General features: G+C 35.8%; 4 protein-coding genes across 4 annotated transcripts; 2 read left to right on the forward strand and 2 right to left on the reverse strand.

The window, feature by feature from the left end:
• Positions 1 to 2,018: 2,018 nt before the first annotated feature.
• LOC130721059 (putative F-box protein At5g66830) lies at positions 2,019 to 3,182 on the reverse strand. The gene has a single exon (XM_057571794.1). It carries the CDS (start codon positions 3,180 to 3,182, stop codon positions 2,019 to 2,021), a length of 1,164 nt encoding a protein of 387 aa, XP_057427777.1.
• Positions 3,183 to 7,247: 4,065 nt separating this feature from the next.
• Positions 7,248 to 9,144, reverse strand: LOC130729663 (germin-like protein subfamily 1 member 13). The gene is made up of 2 exons (XM_057581482.1): positions 8,962 to 9,144; positions 7,248 to 7,923 (listed from the first exon to the last, which is right to left on the reverse strand). The coding sequence occupies exons 1-2, from the start codon at positions 9,077 to 9,079 to the stop codon at positions 7,370 to 7,372; spliced, it is 672 nt and encodes a 223-aa protein (XP_057437465.1). The 5' UTR covers positions 9,080 to 9,144; the 3' UTR covers positions 7,248 to 7,369.
• Positions 9,145 to 11,494: 2,350 nt separating this feature from the next.
• LOC130729664 (protein TPLATE) lies at positions 11,495 to 18,898 on the forward strand. The gene is made up of 7 exons (XM_057581483.1): positions 11,495 to 12,879; positions 13,640 to 14,236; positions 14,997 to 15,358; positions 15,683 to 15,986; positions 16,689 to 16,811; positions 17,274 to 17,729; positions 18,128 to 18,898. Exons 1-7 carry the CDS (start codon positions 11,752 to 11,754, stop codon positions 18,632 to 18,634), a joined length of 3,477 nt encoding a protein of 1,158 aa, XP_057437466.1. The 5' UTR covers positions 11,495 to 11,751; the 3' UTR covers positions 18,635 to 18,898.
• An 871-nt stretch (positions 18,899 to 19,769) lies between these two features.
• On the forward strand, positions 19,770 to 20,304 carry LOC130732505 (putative zinc finger A20 and AN1 domain-containing stress-associated protein 8). Its single transcript, XM_057584538.1, has one exon. The coding sequence runs from the start codon at positions 19,810 to 19,812 to the stop codon at positions 20,239 to 20,241; it is 432 nt and encodes a 143-aa protein (XP_057440521.1). The 5' UTR covers positions 19,770 to 19,809; the 3' UTR covers positions 20,242 to 20,304.
• The last annotated feature ends 343 nt before the right edge of the window (positions 20,305 to 20,647 follow it).

Raw genomic sequence — 20,647 nt, forward strand, 5'->3', positions numbered from 1 at the left:
CCCAATCAAATCTGCCTCAACCTACGAGACCTAATATTAGTTACAATGCAGCCTTGAAGGGAAACTTCATCAGAGCAACCATAAGTCAAACCAAGTCGAACCTCTAAGGCCAAGGCCACTCTCGCCCGCGTCATAACACCCAAAGGTAAGGCCCTTGGAACTCTGAGAATCAGAGACACAAACTGATTATCCAAAGTGCCCACAACAACCTCCTAGGGGTCCATAGAGGAGGGAAACTTAGGCTCCGCTACCAAAGGCGGGCTCTTCCCTTTCCTGGGTCGCCCATGAGGGTGAGAAACCTTCACAATAGAACACTGCCCTTTAACTACCCCTTCCCCTGGATCAAAGACACCAGAAGAGGAAGAAGCTCCACTAAGAGACTTTTTTGGTCGACACCGACGTCTAGGAAGCCGCAAGGTCCTTCAACACCAATACAAGAAGACTTTTCAATCCCCTCATAAGGCAGGGGACCAGAGCACCTTCCATCAGCAACAGAAGAAGAAATAACAGGACCAGCAAAGGGAGAAGAAACTCTAGCCACCAAGTGAACAACACTCTGTTGAACACAGTCCCACAGGGAGGGAATCTCCAACTTCCAAGAGCGGTCAAGGCCAACAAAAAGGAGATCGACCTTTGCAAGGCGACGCTGGTCGGAGTAAACCAGGACAACAAACAAATTCACTTGAAAAAAGAAAAGACCTCAAGCAAGGAACTTGCTACCTTAGGAATAACTCGGTACCCCGAAGGACCACCACGCACCAGAGCCTAGTAGCATACCCTTCTATACAATTTTATTTTTGAAAAACATGGCATGAATTGGAATATATACTTAATTTTAGTCTTTATTTTTAAATATTGTACATTTACCTCACTTGATGAGTGTGTATTTTTGAGAAGGGTGTTTATCTGTTACTATTTTCTTTAATAATTTAATAAAGTTTCCACTTTCAAAAAACAGAAATCATAATAATTTAATAATAACAATATATTGTATGTGTTTACATAAGTAGACCAGCCAGTTGAGAAAAAAAATCTTTCAATTAACATAAAACCTTATCTTCATAATTAAATACAATTTTAATACTGTTTGGCTAAATTGTTTAATAAACAAACCAAGTTAAAGAAAACAGACAATTAAAATTTTCATATAAACAAAAAATAATATACTACAAATTAAAATAATGTACTTTAGATAGATGAGATCTCTCTTCGGTGCTCATGTCACTATAGAGGATCCAGCCCCCAAAGGCCAACACATTGGAAACAAACCTTAATAGACAAGCATGATCTAATAGTTGAGAAAAAAATCAACATATTAAAGGATCATTGTCCTTGTACAAAACGAAGTAAATTCCAATTTTTGGATATTCACTTTAAGTTTAGCTTAGATGATCAAACCTTTGTGAAAGCGGTTGTTTTAAAATTTCCAAGTAGTTCTACAATGTCTTTTGCATGAATACCCTCTGAATAGAATTGTTGCTTACATATCTTTGTTGACTTTGTTTACTAGTCACATTGCTTTCTATTAAGGAACTTGTTGGCATAAGGGGTGAATCCTCCAATGACATAACCTAGTGGTTTCAAAAGTGCCACTTTCACAAACATTCGGTCAGCTAAAATAAATTGGTGGTGAATGTTCAAAATCATGGATTTATTTCGTTTTGTGACAATATCATTGATCCTTCAATAAATTGATCTTTTTTTTACTATATTGGATCATACATGTATTTTTTTTTACAGCAAAATGGATTTATTTATGAAAAGAAAGGTACTGGGAACAACCCTCACAGTTGAGGAACAGAGGAAAGCTAGATTAAACAAGAACAATGCAGAAACGAAAAATACACATAAGAAAACAGAACAACAATGAAACGAAAAAAGTAAAACACACCAGATATGCCTTTTATAGTCCCAAAACAATCATTCAAAGCCAGGTCAAATTACAGATCAAACAAGACAGAGGCTCCACAATGTAACACCTTTAGCCAGTTGCAACGGACAAGATTAACTCTTCCCCACTATACATTTGTTTCATAATCACTTATGCGTTTTAACACTGTGGAGTCATGATATTTGCAATTACATGCAAATGCATACCTAGGACAAAGCCAATAGGGATAATTGAGGGTACTGTCAGTAAGTGGCACCCTATGCATACTCCCCTCATTAACCGAAAAGATTCCCAACTCACACTTATCATCCTTTGCATGGTGGCCAATGAAGTATATGTGGTCTTCTTGAAGCATGGAGCAATGTTTAGCGGGAAGAGATTCGCAATATAAGCCACTCACAAACAAAACCTGGTCTTCCAAGCTTTCCATTTTGACTAGCTGGTGGGGTGAGACATCATCAATTCTTTCTTGAACCTTGAAAATTTCAAAGTTAATAGTTTGTCCTAGAATGCTTGAAATTTCAAAATGCCTCTTGACAACCAAAAGACTCCCCTTAGACTCCACCAAATATATATCAAAATTGTCTGATATTGGACTTGTTGTTGGAAAGGTAGCATACATAGAACCCTTAGGAATGAGTTCATCATCTTCAATTCGGAATACATCAATCTTGTCACCATCATGGTTAATGGCATATAACTTATCATTGTAAAACGCGAGATTCCCATACTCCTCATCACCTATGTAGACTTTCCATTCTTTATCACTTATGTTGCACCAAACCAGGCCTCCATCAAAAGTGACACCTGCAACAATGATGGGATTTAAATCGGCACACATTGACATCGTGAAAACTGTAGGGGTTGAGTTGAGTAAATGTTGTTGTGAAGCTCGAAGAGGAAGATCAATTCGAACTTTTGAGAAGAGATTTAGAATAAATATTTCAACTTCTGATCGAATGACTAGCCAACCCTTGCAGGAGCCGACAATGAAGGTATTGTCCAAAGGCAGGAATGGTTTTTCCATCTTGTAGATTTTCTGAAGTGAGATACTGAAAAGACTATAGTGTGGACTTGTGTCTTCAATGTCAGTAATTAGCCAGGGGATATCCGGGGCCCAAATGTTGGCTTTGTTAGAGGTGGAAGAATGCCACTTCTTGCACACACTACTAGCTATAGCTTGATCTGGAATTGTCAATAGCTTCCACAAGTGCTCTAGAATCTTTTTTGGCAACATCGACCAATCTGGGTATCGACTATTGCTTTTGAAATTTTCCATACTCCTTTCCATGCTGCATCACATATAACCAACATTTCAAATATAATATATAAAGAGATATGAATTATTTGATAGGTCACCTTAATTTGTTTTGGGAGAGTGAAAATCTAAGTCTAGTGTCCAAATATTGCTAACATTCTTCAAATGTCAATATGTAAAGTTGTTGTGGAATAGGGTGATGAAACACCATTAAATCACGTTACGTTAAACACATATAAATGGATAAGAACCTTAAAAAATAGGTAAGGGGTAAGTTACAAATCATATATATTATGAGCCATCTGATTGTATGGAAAGATAGATCAAATACAATCTCCATTTCTTGTTTTTCAAGAAAAAAATACTTTGTAACTTTTTTTGTTAAGCGTTTAGTAAAGATGCTCTGAATAACTTGTTGAATATATGATTCTGATGATTTTTTAAAACATATGCAACTCGAACTAAAATCACAATACTGCACAATGCAAACATCAAACATGTGAAAATAATAGTAGTAGCTGTAAAAATTCAATATGAAGATTTAGATGGGAAAGACAAACCTTGTGTTGTTTCACAAAGAAGAAGCAAGACCAGTGCAAAGAATTTTTACTCAATGATAGAAAGTAAGTAATACAATTGATGATACCTGAAATTGATATAAATAGAGAATTTTTCCTCCTTTCGTATTAAAAGTATAAATCTATATATTTTAATATAATAGACTTGAGAAAACATTAATTAATGTAAGAATTACTAATTAATTCAGTTTCAAAACTGAATTTATTTTAATAATATATTTATCATAAAATTAATTATTAATAGTAAATTCATTAAAAATATTAAAAAAGTTCTTAATTAAAATATTTAATGAATTTATTAATTATATAACTTTGGTCAAAACTACCTTTACTTTCCTACTAAAAAAATTATATTTATTTTTAATAAAGTTGACTTGAGAAAGCATTAGTGACGAGTTCAAAACCTATATTCATTATATAATATTTTACTTCACTAAATATACTATTTATTAATAAAATATTAAAATGAAATGTTAACATTAATTGTTATCTTGAAAATAATCAATTATGAATATTAAATTCTAAAAAAATATTAAAGTTTACTTATTAATGATTGTATTAATCAGTACTTGAGTCAAAAAAGTTTTTTTTCTTTTGTATTAACTATTAAGAAAGTATAAATCACTTAAAAATAAGTATAAATCAACGAAAAAAAAGAAAGTATAAATCTATTTGTTTTAATAAAATAGACTTTAGAAAGCATTAATGTAAAAAACGATGAGTCAACTTTGGGCTTAGTCCCTCTAAAAAAAATGATGAGTCAACTTTTAAAACTTTGAGCTCATTTAATATATTTTGATGTGATTAAATATAATATTTCTTAATAAAATATAAAATTAATTTTTTACTTTTTTTTAACATTAATTATTAATGGTTAGTTCAGAAAAGAATAATAAACTTATTGGAATCTCTTTTTTGGTGAATAAATTTAGTAGCATCTCTAAAGTTTTTAAGACTTCCATTTTTATTTTTTTTAAAGAATAATTAAGTATTTAAATAGTATAAAATTTATTTAAGAATTTACTAGTCACACCATTAATTGTTTTTGCTTTAATTATTTGATAATACTTTGATTGTTGAATAAAAAGTAAATCGGCATGGTCTACCATTTAGAAGGAGGGGAAAAATAATTGAGGAGATACATTTCATCATGATAAAGATAGTAAACTATGTGGAAGCCTCATGGGAATTAGAACTATTTTAACCAAACTCTTTTCAATACATTCATGCGTGTAACGTACACCGATTTCTTAAGGGTTAAAATCATAATATCAAATAATTTAAAAGACAATTAAAACAAGGAGAATTTGAATCAATAAGAAACTTTAACAAAAGTAGGACCAAAATGAAATCAGCCATAATATCAGGCATTTATAGTGGTGCTTTCAAAGAAAGGTCCATCGACCATCATGAGCAAGGCATTCTCAGCGGTGCAACACTTCATCTCAACATCGACTTCCTTCGTCTATTGTGTTAAGCGCCCACGCAACACATAAGAAAGTGTCAACTCAAAAGAAAAACACGACGCCATATAGTAGCATGTTAAACATGTTCATATTAAACAACATAGTTTAATCCAAATAAGATAGTATGTTCAAAACGACATAATCCGATTATCAAGTCATCAGTCAACGTATCCTAGGGTTAGTTTAGGATGATGCACAGTACAGGTCAGCCTTCTTGTCAAAAACATGATCTGGATACATAATGCCAACCATTAAGGTGGCGGGATAAACACGACTCCTTGAAACACGAACGAGAGTGAAGCTTAATTCATTGTATTCTTTTGCAACGTAACTAATCTTGCTTTGTTCTTGTGATTTTTCAATCCTCATTCAACTTGTTTTTGAATACCCATTTGATTCCAATAATAGTTTTATCTTTAGGTATGAGAACCCGGGTCCAAACTTGACTTCTTTCGAATTGATAAATTTTTCTTATAAACCCAAGATCCAGCTTTCATCATTGAGAGCTTGAGATACATATTTAGGTTCAATCTCTGAGATGAATGTCATGTTGTTGAATTCTTCATACTTAGAGAAGAATGCCAGATTTTTTTCTTTGAAGGGTGATCTTGTTTTAACTCGTTCAGGAGGATTCCAATTACTTTCTCAGGTGGATAATTAGCCTTATATCTCCAATCTTTTTGTAGATATGATCTTCATGAGGGTGTGTCTTGATTAGATGACTCATCATTTGTATTAGACGATTGACGAGCAGACAAGTCAATATTAGTTTGCAATTGCAGTTGATCAAATGATGAGGGGTCTAAGTAACTTTTTCTTTGGTTTAGATCAAGTCCTGCAAAATCCTCATCTAGGCTTGCTAGATCATGAGTAGTAGGAAAAATAGGGACCAAACGAGCAAACATGTTTCTTACACATTCTTGATTTTGAAAATTGGACTTTCTTGGTTGTAACTTTAATGTTAGATTGCTATGAAATTCTGGTTGGACTATGTCATTCCTAATCCAGCCTGAATTGTAATGCAACCCGACATTGAAGTTGCAGTCAAGAATGACCAATATCGTATGCTTAACTAATGAAATTGATGATAAATATAAGGTGTGGATGGATTTATATGAATGGTAAAATAAATCAAATAATTTTACTCCATGAAAATTTGCAAAGCAAATTTGGTGAGAACTTGCATTATTTGCTAATAGTTTAGGGTTCCTAAGTTGGCGGTCTCGTTTAGGACAAACAATATCCCTAACTTTGAGATAATAAGCATTGTAATTCCGAGTTAGGGGGCACTGTTTGACCTGGACAAGAGAGACTAATTTTGGGACATGTTAGCTATGAGCAAATGGCTACAACTCATCGTTAAATTTGCATTGACAAGAGAGACTTATTTTCTACGTTGTACATATATAACGTCTGCCAAGCCAACACTATTCAGAGTTGGTCTATACGACCAATGCTACTTTTTATGAATTTGTGTCGGCCGAAGTAGCAAGTGAGTTGCGTAAGTGTATTGTTGGTTAATCTGACGCTAATGTGTAGGGTCACCCCAGGCCGGGGCCGACGCTAAATAGTTAGTATCATACCATGTAACATGAGTCTCGATGTTGACACTAAATTAATGTTACCGTATGTCATTTGTTGCCTACTCAGGAAAGAAAGGGATCAGGGGGCTTATTGATCGGAGAAAGGGAAGAGACTTATTGGTTTGACCTAATTGAGAAGGAGACAAAAAAGGGATCACCTAACCTTCTCTTGAGTGAGAGAGGCAAGTCGCAAGGCAAAAAGCTTAGTCGTTTTCAAGTTTGAGGGTCTCCTTTCCATTATCTCTCAAACATAATTGGATAACTAATTCTTCTTGATTAATCCTTCGACACACTTTAAATATATGATTGGAGTATTAAGGGATCCTTGTTATTAAATTAAATTAACTTGAGAAAGTACACCCAAATAATAATTTTAACGTGAGAATAATAATGTGTTGAACCAAATTAAACTCCAAACTTTCTTCCATTTCAACAATACAAAATTAAACTCCAAACATAAAAGCTACAATATCAAAAAATAAAGCATGCATTTTATTTTATTTATTACAATAGCAATTGTATAGAGAAGGCTATTGCATGAGGTGACATCAGTACAAGATTCTTATACAATCTGAATGAAACGAGTATTAATATTAGTTGTTGTCATACCAAGACTTCTTTAGAAGATTATCAATTATGCTCTTATCCACCTGTAAAGCTTTGGTAAGAACCTCTTGAGAAATTGGAGGACTAGCTTTAAACAAAGCATTTGCAATGGTAATAACTCCAGGATTTTGACTACTCAATCCAGCAATAGCAACAGCATTTCCAGATCCCACATTCAATTGGAAATGAATGAGACCAATTGGGAACACAAAAACATCACCTTTGTTGAGAACTTTAGTGAAGAGACGATTACCACCATTTGCGTTATTGGATGTGACAAATCCAACGTAGAGAGTTCCTTCAAGGACTATAAGGATCTCTGTGGCTCGAGGGTGAGTGTGTGGAGGGTTTAAACCTTTAGGTGCAAAATCTATGCGAGCCAAAGATATGCCAAGTGTGTTTAGTCCAAATAGTTGCTCAACTGTGACAGGGGTCACTTTAGAGCCAAGTGGATTAGAGGTGCTCCCAGGTTCCACATGTTTGAAGAAATCTTCAGCTTTCACAAGAGCAGGGTCTTTGCAGAATTTTCCATTCACAAACACTGTACGCATGAACAATTTTTATTGTAATCTTATAAATAGGGAAAGAACTAGAGAAACAAGTTTTCTAATTACTTGTTTACGAAATATTAACATATTAAACAATTTTTTTTTAAATCAACAATAACTAATTGGAGGGGCCGTGTAAAAAATTATTTAATTAGAAAGACAAATATAACATTTGAATATTACTATTGTATCTATAGAGTTACCACTCATGGAAGCCCGATCTAAGGAGGCGGTGTAAAAATTTATTTAATTAGAAAAACAAATATAACATTTGAATATTACTATTGTATCTATAAAGTTACCACTCATGGTAGTCCGGTCTAAGGAGCGAGTCATAAGCGCACATGACAATTAAAAGCTAGGAGGATTGAGGCTACCGAGCTACCACTCATGGTGGCCCGACCTCAGAAGCTAAAGAGTGGGTGATTCCAATAAAGGCAAAGCCCGGTCTAACCAGAGGAACAACTAACCCTTAGATTAAGTAGTTGTGTTACCGGGCTCCGTTTTTAATTTTTTTCTCCTGTAGCCTGGGCATCACACAATACTCTGTTTTTCTTGGCCTTTTAGCATTTCCCTTTACTTTGTATTTTCACCATGGGATTGAAGTACCCATAATACTTCTTTAATTAAGTTTGTCTTATCTAAAAAAATTGTTGTGTAACCTCACATTCATTAGTCAATTTACATCATTCAATCATCCAATAAATCACGTCCCAAAAATGAAACGGCGCCTAGAGACAATTTTAAGCCTACTAAAAGCTAGCCTAAGATAATAGGGATTTGATATCGTCACCGACTCTAATCCCCAGAGTTTTGAGAGAACAACTATAAAAAAAAATATAAGAAACTAAAAAATAAAAGGAATTATCTTTGAGGGAACCACTACCCCACTTTCATCGTCAAAAAAAAAAAAGACTACCCCACTTTCCATCAACTTGCCCTATCACTGCTTGCAATTTGCATGACCTAAACGAAAAACAAACTTAATTAACATTTGGGTAGTAGGAATTATGAGGATTTAGGAAACATACCACCATCTTTTGGGTCATTGATTCCCACACAAAAGTCTTGTAGAGGGCTGGGGTCATAGGCAGAGGCAAAAGAGGATGCCAAAGCCAAGATGGTAACAAGGAAGTACACAACTTTCATTTTGCCTCTCACTATATTACTCCTTAATGGTTCTGTGTATGTATGTAATTTCTTGTGTGTTTTGAAGCATGTTAAGCTTGCTATTTATAAGGATAAAACATTGAAGTGGTTTGCTCACTTGCTGTTTATCTTTAACGCAATTAATTTTCTAATTAACAATGAACCATTCCTACCTTCAAAAAACAATGAATCATTCTTTAACAACTACATGAGAGCTTGATCAAAAGAGTGGACTAAGTAGGTTAAAGCAATTGTTTCTAGATTGCGTCCTCTGACTAGGCATGCTGGCATGGTACATGATGTTATTCGTAATAATGTGAAACCCACCAGGCGTAAATAAAAAATTAGTATATGGACTTTGTCTCAATTCTTGAGAGCCTATCTTAATTTCAATGGTTGCAATTACAGTTTAACTGACATTGCATCATAAGGAGTAGTTGGTGGAATTTGGAATTATTTTAAAGAATATTGGGTGATAAATAATATGTTCAAAAAGGAAGAGAGACCATATATTTCTGATTGAGCTATAATTAATTAACAATCATAATAATTTTCACTTTATTTTCTATCTATTTCTTTTCTTTTAATTACATAACTCATCACGTTTGTTTTCTATCTGTCTTTTTTCCTCTCAATTTCTATTTTAAAATAAAGTGTGAATCAAGTTTTTACTTTCTGATTTGCCCTGTCAACAAATATAATAGTTACTTATTGCAAACCAAATTATAACGTAACCTTTTTTTTTATTATTATAAAGATTTTGATAAGGAGAAATTATTTAAAAAAAAAATATTAATTCTATCTTCAATTTCCATTGCGGATTTGAGAGCCGTGTTGGAGGAGTAATCTATATGTATTTCTGTAAGTTGTTTATGGTCCCGGTGACAATTCTTAATCCGTAATAATTAGAGTTGAACACACCCAAATTTTTATTTAAAAAAAAATATCTTGTAGAAAGCTCTAAAGTATAATGCTTATGATAAGAGGAAGTGGTAATACTAAAACGAAAATGGTAGCAGAAAATTAATTAGGGACACTGTAGTTATAGGCAAATTCTTGTGAAAAAATTGTGTAAGAAAAACGAGGAGGGAAAAGCATAGAATATGAACCGGTAGTGAAGTGGGTTGTTATAATATTGGTTACGTATTTCATTTTTAAATAAGTGGTCGTGATTTCAATTTTTACCTCTTAGTTTTAAAAAAAAAATATAGGCCAGCTATTTAGAGCTTAATGCGCTGACATGAGACCAGTAATTAGTTACACGATTATCGTTTGTGGAACCAAAAAAAATGTGAAATGGTCATGATTCATTTACACATTATTTTTTCTTCCACCTCATTTTATTTATTTTCTCTTATTCATTTCTTCTTTCCTATTAGACATAGCTTTTACTTCTCTTTTCTGATTTTTTTTATAGGCTTCTGATTTTCTGTTATCTTATGGTGGAATTTGGAGGTGGATTTAGTTTCATTGAATGTGAAACAAAGTTGTTAATTAATGCGATAGAGAAAGATAAAATAAATGTATTTTTAAAAGCTTTAAAAATATTCAATTTTCAACCTGAAAATAAAGTAATGTGTAATATGCAGTATTCTTCCTAAAAATATAAGCTCCTTAATGTTGGGTCTACTTTTACACATTTTAAATTACCATTTGCACACTAGCTATAGAAAAAGTTTATGCTCAAAACAATAAATATATATTCAAACTCCAGCAAAGAGATGATGAAATATGTTTAAAAAAAAAGATGATGAAATAATGAGTGCTGTGAAAAAAATGGAAATAAAAATGAGAGAAAATGAGATTGAGATGGTATAAAAATTAGAGTGTGAATGTATAATTCTTCTCAAAGTATCTCTTATATATTTTTCAACTTGTACTCTCATGCCTCTTACTTGGCTGAAGCGCAAAGCCTTCTCCACCAAGATTGGGAAGTTTCCCTTCAGCATAAGACTAGGGAGCACAATCGTCCTACGAATGCCTTAGCTAAGCTCGGATTGAGGTTGCGTCTGGACTTCACTACTTGAAACTCACCTCATGCTGAGATAGCTCCTCTAGTGGGGTATGGCTAGTTTTTCTTTTGTTTCTTCGTTTTGCGTTGTTGTTTTTCTATTTCCCATTTACCAAAATCCTTGCATCGTAGCGCAACATGAGGTGGTTCGTCATCTCTCCAAAATCGCCACATAAAGGGCAGCAAGGGTCCACATCAACGCCTCGACATCTAAGACCGTCCCAAACAACAAGAGTTCTAGAGTTTAGCTTCTAAAAAATAATGTATATAATGTTATTTTGGGAAGAAATATTTAGAGTACCCAAATAGTAATTTTGGATGTGTAAAAACTAAAAAGTAATCCCATAACTAACTAAGCCTCAATGATTCTTTAATTGGATTTGATTATTACAACCAAATCTGCCCAAATGGAAATTGTTCTCAAGCTCCTAGTGCCTTCAAACAGAACCTTTACCAACTAGACCACTCATCACCTCTTCTTCCACTCACAACACCTCCAATGTTCAAAACCAAGTGATGAATGATTCCATTCCATTTCCTCCAAATCCCCAATCTATAACCCAACACTAACTTCACTCTTCACTCCCTATTTTCATTTCCAATTTCCACTCTGAATGTCACTTCAATAATCCATCCTTCTTAGATTCAACATCTCACCACAATGGACATCCTCTTCGCGCAGATCCAGGCGGATCTCCGCTCCAACGACGCGCTCCGCCAATCCAGCGCCCTGCTGCAAGCCCTGCAGCAGTCCGCGGCGGGGCGCGACATCGCCGTCATCGCCAAAACCGCCGTGGAAGAGATCGTTGCAGCACCGGCCTCCACCGTCTGCAAGAAGCTCGCCTTCAACCTCATCCGCTCCACGCGCCTCACCCCCGATCTCTGGGACACCGTCTGCGGCGGCATCCGCAACGACTTCCATTTCCCCGACCCCGACGTCACCGCCGCCGCCGTCTCCATCCTCGCCGCGATCCCGTCCTACCGCCTTGCCAAGCTCATCGCTGATTGCAACAAGGAGATCTCCGACTGCTTCGACTCCCCCAGCGACACTCTCCGATTCTCCATCACCGAAACCCTCGGCTCCGTTCTTGCTCGCGATGACCTTGTCACGCTCTGCGAGAACAATGTCAACCTTCTCGACCGCGTCTCCGCCTGGTGGACCCGCATCGGCAACAACATGCTTGACCGTTCCGATATCGTCGCGAAGGTCGCGTTCGATTCCGTCGGGAGGCTCTTCCAGGAGTTCACCACCAATCGGATGAGCAGGCTCGCCGGAGATAAGCTTGTGGACAGCGAGAATTCCCTTGCTATCCGGTCCAATTGGGTTTCCTCCATGGTTGATCTCGTTTGGAGGAAGCGCAGCGCTCTAATGGCGCGATCGTTGGTCTTGCCCGTTGAGAGCTTCCGCGCCACGGTGTTTCCAGTCGTTTACTCCGTTAAGGCCGTCGCCTCCGGTAGCGTCGAGGTGATTCGGAAGCTGTCCAAGGCTTCTGGTAATGCTGCCGGGGGTAATGAGGTTGATTCCAATGCGGAGAAGTTGGTGGGTGTTTCGGATGTGGTTACTCACTTGGCACCCTTCTTGGTTTCGTCGTTGGAACCCGCGTTGATTTATGAGGTGGGGATTAATATGCTTTATCTGGCTGATGTGCCTGGAGGGAAGCCTGAGTGGGCATCACAATCCATCATTGCCATTCTCACTCTGTGGGATAGGCAGGAATTTACATCTGCTAGAGAGAGTATTGTTAGAGCTGTTGTTACCAATCTTCATCTCCTTGATCTTAACATGCAGGTGATGCCTCCTTGTGTATTCTATATCAGTTTATTTTTATCAATAGTCTTCACTTGTCAATTGTCATAAACTTTTAAGTTGTGGTACTTTGGCCTGTGAATTATGATTTGTATGAGAATTGCACTACTCTATGCATACATGGTCCTTCCTAATGATGAAGTGGGTGTGTTTGGGTGACCGGTTGCGAAGCTGGATTTTTTTAATTTGGGTTTGGTTTAAAGTTGGTTTGATGCGAACTGACTTGTTTGAAAACTTAGTTTGAAGTGAAGTTGGTGTAAAATTCTCAACACAAGGCTTCATTTTATCTCTAAAACTTAAATGTGTGTTTTAACTCAGTGGCCGGACATAAAAGAATTTGCTGGAATCACGTTTGGCAAAAGCAAACGAGAGTTTGAAGCGCATCACTGTGAAACCAAACACACTAGAAGCATTCGAAGTTCCAGACTCTTGGTTGTATTATGTCGTTTGGCCAACTCGTTAAATCACATTTGCAGTTAAATGACCTTATCTTTAGATGTGATTCATACATGATATTGTGGCATTGTTCGATATATGCTTAATGTTGTTTACCCCACCTAGTGGAAAAATCTTTGGTTCTTGTTGTTATGTGATGACTTTGAGTATTGTTGTTGTGCTTAAAATGTTTATGTACGTTTTGTGACATTGGATCATATAAATATAGCATTAGATGTTGGGTTAGACAAAGTCGCTTGCTCTTGATACAGCAATACTTATTATTGTTATAACTGGCTCCTTGTAGGTATCACTGTTCAAGAGGCTACTTTTAATGGTGAGAAACTTGAGAGCAGAATCAGATCGCATGCATGCTTTAGCATGTATATGTAGAACAGCTCTTTGTGTAGACCTATTTGCCAAGGAAAGTGTCCGAAGAGGGCAGAAACCTCTTGCTGGAACTGATATTGCTTCCCTTTTTGAGGATACCAGAGTGAATGATGATCTTAATAGCATTACAAGTAAAAGCATATTTAGGGAGGAGTTAGTTGCATCACTAGTGGAAAGTTGCTTTCAGCTGTCTTTGCCTTTGCCTGAACAAAATAACACTGGCATGGAGAGCAGGGTCATTGGAGCTTTGGCATATGGAACTGGTTATGGTGCCTTAAACTGGACTGAACCTGCTTTAGAAGTAGTGGAAGTTTGCCGGCCTTGCGTTAAATGGGATTGTGGTGGCCGCACCTATGCGATTGACTGCTACTTGAAGTTGCTTGTTAGGTTGTGCTACATATATGATACTAGGGGTGGTGTAAAAAGAGTCAAAGACGGAGCTTCTCAGGACCAAATTTTGAATGAGACTAGGCTGCAAAACTTGCAACGTGAACTTGTGAAGGACTTACGTGAGGTACACAAACTTTGAAGCCTAAAATTTGACACTGCTGCCAGCTAAAGATTTCTTCTTCTGACAATTGCATATTTGCATGTATGTGGCCAATAGCATCCAAACATTATTTTGTAATTATTGAAATATTTTCAAGGGTAAATTTATTATAAAAATAAAGCCTTTCAACTTTAGCCTACCCCCCAAACTTTCCATTGAAGTGGTTTAACTCTCAATTAAGACATTTGCCAATAAAATTGAAAATAAATTTGAGTTGTTGATATCATGGGATTACATTTGTCAGTTATAACTGAGTTACTCACCTTCATGGTGTACTGAATTGTTTATTACCTTGTTTACACCATGGAGATATTTTGAGTCCTTTAGGACATTTTCATTTTATTCTCTTATAGAACCTGTTGGACATGTTTGAGCCAGCTAGTTATTTTTCTTGAGCAAGAGTTATTTATTTTGTCACTAAGTTTGATGTACAGAGAATGATTTCTAGTTTTAGTTTTTTGCATGAAAGAGATAAAAATTCATAGATAGTGAAATTTAAAATAAGATGTTTGTTGAAATTATTAAATTTTTGTCTCTAGCACCCTTGTACACTTGTTTTTTGCACTTCACCCTTTTATTTTATATTCTCGCTTTTATAAATCAATTTCTACATAAACAGAGTTTCCTTAGACTTTTGAACTTTTTTCGACCCATAAAATAAAAATAAAGTGGATGGACTTTCTCACTCTTCAATCTTGCATGCTAATGTTTATGAATGGAACAGGTGAATACACCAAGAATATTGGCCCGCCTTATATGGGCTATTGCGGAGCACATAGATATAGAAGGATTGGATCCACTCCTTGCAGATGACCCGGATGATCCTCTTAATGTCATTATATCAAATATTCATAAGGTTCTTTTCAATATTGATTCAACTGCAGAAACAACAAATAGAGTTCAGGATGTACAGGCAGTTCTTATATCTGCTCAACGGTTGGGATCGCGCCACCCTAGGGCTGGCCAGCTACTTACCAAAGAGCTTGAAGAGTTTAGGAGCAATCCTTTGGCTGATTCTGTCAGCAAGCATCAATGCCGTTTGATATTGCAAAGAATCAAATATGCTTCAGCTCATCAAGATAGTAGGTGCGAATATTGTGCAAATTTATATTTAGAACTGCTGCTTCAGGTCATCATGTGTTGCCTCAATTGCTTCTTTCTTTTTCCTTTTCAGTGATCCTTTAATTGAAAATATAGTTTATTATCATTGCTTAATTTTATTGTTGAAGATGTTGGGTTTAGAATAGCTTCTCCCCAAGTTCTTCCTCGTTTGTAATATATTGGTGCTTAATAGCCATTTCTAATGTTACAAATTTCTATGATCTTTATCTAATCAAATCAGAAATCTAATTCATTACATGATAACTTTGTGTCCTTATGTCTCTTACTATTAGCAATATTTTACCCCAGGTGGGCAGGGGTTACAGCAGCAAGAGGGGATTACCCATTCAGCCACCACAAATTAACTGTTCAGTTTTATGAAGCATCTGCTGCTCAGGATAGAAAGTTGGAAGGATTGGTTCACAAGGCTATTTTAGAGCTATGGAGACCTGACCCCAGTGAACTAACCCTTTTGCTGACACAAGGAGTTGATTCTACTTTACTTAAAGTTCCTCCTACTGCAATTACTTTAACTGGAAGCAGTGATCCTTGCTATGTTGAAGGTTACCATTTAGCAGATTCAGGAGATGGGAGGATCACTCTGCATTTAAAGGTCAATGCCTCCTCAATATCTATATATACTTTGTCGTTTTTTTTCGGATTCTCTTATGGCATTTTCATACATTTAAGCAGACTGTTCGTATACACTGTTGTAGTGGTCAGAACTCGTAATATTTCCCTTTGAAAATGAGCAGGCACTTGATTTGAAGCTTAATAGATTAAGTTTACTTTAGAAATGTGGTGGACCATATATCTATTGTTTTGAGATACATACTACGTGAGTCTGAGCCTGTGGCAAACTGATTTCGTTAATGGAACTTGGAAGAAAGTTGCTCATTTAATTTTATGTAATATTTTTGATATGATTACAACCTTGTTATTTATGAAAGAATGTTCCAATGTACTGGTAAGGAAGTTGCATTACTGTATGAATAGTATTCTGGTCAAAAAGAGATTACAAGTTAAAAGAAAAAGAATTGACTATAATTATCAAACTACTGCTTGCAGATGTTCCTAAATGTGGATTCATAATTTCTTAGGAGAAATAGTGATGTTAAATTGTTAATTATTAATGCCTTAGAAATTGTTTCTTAATCCATTAATGAAGAAATTAAAATGGCTTGCTAGAATCACTCAACAGTTTCATCTTTAAAGTCTAAATGATATAGATAAAGGATAATATTTGTTATGAATAAATTACTATCAGACAGTTATTTCAGTGTTTCTGATTTATCTAAAAATGAAAATGCTTCAGGTTTTAAACTTAACTGAGCTTGAATTAAATCGGGTAGATGTGCGTGTGGGATTATCAGGCGCATTATATTATATGGATGGTTCTTCTCAAGCAGTGAGGCAGTTGCGTAGTCTTGGTTCACAGGTTGGTTCTCCTCCTCTATAGTGCATATTCTGTTCCAGTTTGAAATGGCTATTTTGCATTTGTATCTTCTTGACTATCCTTTCACCTTTTTTACATGTCTGGAGAATTTTGATGGGTATGTATCTATGTATGTACACTTCTGATTTCTGAGTAGGATCATGCTTGGTTTGGGTTTAGACAGATGTACCAAATGGGAAGGCCTGGTGAGCTGGGCCTATTTTGACTCTGAAATGAATGAAGCCCAGCCTGCTTGATTTGTGTCTCTTAGCCCTTTAAGCTGAATTTAGAGTGTAGAACTTGGAATATCATGTAATTATGTTTTGATTGTGTTCAATTTGAACCTAATTATTTAATTTAATATTTGACAAGTTTTGCATTGTCTCTCCGTTCAATAGTTCTTTAGTGTTCTATTTGCAATAGTTCCTTGGTCCATTTTCCTTAACGATGTTATTCCCTTCTCAGGATCCAGTGCTATGTAGTGTGACAGTTGGTGTTTCTCACTTTGAAAGATGTGCCCTTTGGGTTCAAGTGTTGTATTACCCATTCTATGGTAGTGGTGCTGTTGGCAACTATGAAGGTGACTACGCTGAAGAGGATCCTCAAATCGTGAGACAGAAGAGAAGCTTAAGACCTGAATTGGGTGAACCTGTGATTTTGAGATGTCAGCCTTATAAAATTCCATTGACTGAGCTTCTTTTGCCACACCAAATATCACCGGTTGAGTTTTTTCGACTATGGCCCAGTTTGCCAGCTGTTTTAGAATACACTGGTGGATATACATATGAAGGAAGTGGCTTTAAGGCTACTGCAGCCCAACAGTATGGCGCATCTCCTTTCTTAAGTGGATTGAAATCATTGTCTTCAAAGCCATTTCACAAAGTCTGTTCACATATTATTCGCACAGTGGCAGGATTTCAGGTGTGAATTTGCCATCTTTTTTTCTTCTCCTTGTTTGAAATTGTTGAAGTGCATGTTTGGAAACTCGTTCGAAAACCACAGTGAATCCAAAATCATGGTGGTCTTCAAACGAGTTTCCAAACATGTGCGAAGAATGTTTGTGTGTCCTTGTCATATTCCTGGAATCACCTAGTCCTCTTAAAATTTAGCTGTATTACTATTCGATCTGTCTGTCTTGTATGTTTCTTCTTTGATGGAAACATCATGTGCTAAAAGCTTGAGAAACTAAACCGGCATAAAGTAGGATAAAAAGCAAGGGTTATATATTATTAGGCATTATATTCAGTGAGTTGTTAGGCATTGCATAGTATGAATTTTCTAACCCTTTTACCCTTTTTCCTCCCTCCTTGCTGGAATAGTTGTGTTATGCTGCTAAAACTTGGCATGGTGGCTTCTTGGGCTTGATGATTTTTGGTGCAAGTGAGGTGAGTAGAAACGTGGATTTGGGTGATGAGACGACAAGCATGATGTGCAAGTTCGTGGTACGAGCATCCGACGCATCTATTACTAAGGAAATTGGATCAGATCTTCAAGGCTGGTTGGATGACCTAACTGATGGTGGTGTCGAGTACATGCCTGAAGATGAAGTGAAAACAGCTGCTGCTGAGAGGCTTCGAATATCAATGGAAAGGATAGCCTTGTTGAAGGCAGCCCAACCGCGGCCCAAGACTCCGAAATCCGATGATGAAGATGAAGAGGAAGATAAAGATAAAGAAAAGAAGGATGGGGAGGAAGATGAGAAAAAGAAGGGACCTTCTACACTATCAAAATTAACTGCTGAGGAGGCTGAGCATCAAGCTCTTCAAGCAGCAGTACTACAGGAGTGGCATATGCTCTGCAAGGATAGAAGCACTGAAGTTAACTAAACTATTCCTTTTTCTGATTGATTTTTTCCTCAAGGCTTTCTGAGAAACGTTTTGAGTATATTCTTTGTGCTCCTCATTTCTTATTTTGCATATACTAATTAGGTAGAAACTGGAATTTTATTTGCCCGGGAAACATTGAGTGTATTCTTTGTAGTTGCCATTTCCCACTTTTTTCTGGAAAGCGATATTTGTACATGTACTGGTTATTGATCTGTTGTTTTATGAGAATTTGTTGGAAGGAAAAACATATATCTATTTCTATCATTGCCATCCCGTTTTCAGATTAAAACTTGGCAACATATGAAACTCACTCTTGAGTCTTGTCCCATGTTCAACACTCACAATGTTTATCATTTCATTCGTCCCATGTTTTGTACAATGTGCTTGCCTGTTTGGTTTACCCTTGTCGTAAAAGGAAAACACATGCGCGTGTTAATGGAAAGTTTTTTTTTTTTTTGAAACAGTATTAACGGAAGCTAAAATTTTGACAATTTAAACTCAACAGAAATTTAAATATACAAGTAGTTGTTTTGTAGTAATTTGTAGCATGTGTTGCATCGTTTCGTTTTACACTAATGCCCTATTCTTCATGGGAATTTCTTTTGCCACCAACCCTTCTCCGGTCCCATCTGTATTTTGGAAAAAAAAATAATTGATAGTTATTTTGGAAATTAATATGATGATTTTGTTTATGGATTTGACAAAAAAAAAAGATTTGTTTATTTTAAGAATTTGTAGGACGAGTATTATCTCAATGTGATAAAAATTAATTAAGTAGTCGTGGTGCAAACCTTCTTTAATTTTAATTGTAAAATTTATAAATAAATTTTTTAACACATCACATTAAATTGTTGTGGTACAAACCTTCACCAGGGTTTGAACCTGACCCTTCCCCTTCAATACTCTTTAGTTGAAGGCCCTTCAATATAATTGTTGTAGAAAAGTAATCCTGATGCATATCATAATTAGATCTTTTTTTTAAGTCAATAATTAAATCTTATCATTAGATATATATTGAAATTAAATCTTATCATAGTTAAATCTTTCTTTAAGGTTACTTCATATCTTAATTATTATTCCTTATAAATTACCCCTTACCCACATCGCTACTATTCCAACTCTCAACCATTCAAACTTGAGTCTTAATCAGAAACCTTTCCTCCATACTCGTCAACATGTCTCCTCCATCACTTTGTGCTCCAGCACTCTGTGTCAATGGTTGTGGCTTCTATGCTTCAATCAATAACTTTTGTTCCAAATGTTTCAAAGATCATGTCAAAGAACACTCTGATCATAAATCAGAGAATGAAGGGGCTGGGAATGAAAACAAGAACTTGAAAGCTTATATTGCTGAATTATGTGATGGTGTTGCTGCAATTAGTGTCACTGACTCTACAAGCATGAAGAAGAAGAGAAATAGGTGCGAGATTTGCAACAAGAAAGTTGGACTAACAGGGTTTGAGTGCCGATGTGGGAATCTATTTTGTGGAACGCATAGGTACCCAGAAGAGCACTCTTGTAATGTGGATTTCAAGAAGATTGGTCGTCAAGTTTTGGCCAAACAAAATCCTAAATGTGTTGGTGACAAGCTAGAATACAGGGTCTAGCAAGGATATGAATCAGAAAAATTGTCCTGGTGTTCTATTTTGTTCTTAGATCAAGAGAATTGTATCAATGGTAATGTTTTTTTTATCAAGGATATGATTAAATAGAATTTTTCAATTGTTTTCTGTTCTTTTTTCTATCAAGATTTATAGACGCAACTATTTTTTTTGTGAATTTCGTACCCATTATTAGTCATCTTCATATTGCTTCCTAGCTATTGATTTGTACGCATATAGAAGTTAAAAAATATTCGGTTTAAATATTTCACGTTGCTTCTTGTCAATTAAGGATTATAAAACATTCTTCTTGTTGACACCAAAATATTTTGTAGCTCTTGACGACTAGGAATCATTCGTGGCGAAGAAGGATTAGCCGACCAAAGAGCTTTGCATTTAGATTGGACTTTCG

The sequence above is a fragment of the Lotus japonicus genome, chromosome 1 (genome assembly GCF_012489685.1).
Source record: "Lotus japonicus ecotype B-129 chromosome 1, LjGifu_v1.2".
Classification (NCBI taxonomy): domain Eukaryota; kingdom Viridiplantae; phylum Streptophyta; class Magnoliopsida; order Fabales; family Fabaceae; genus Lotus; species Lotus japonicus.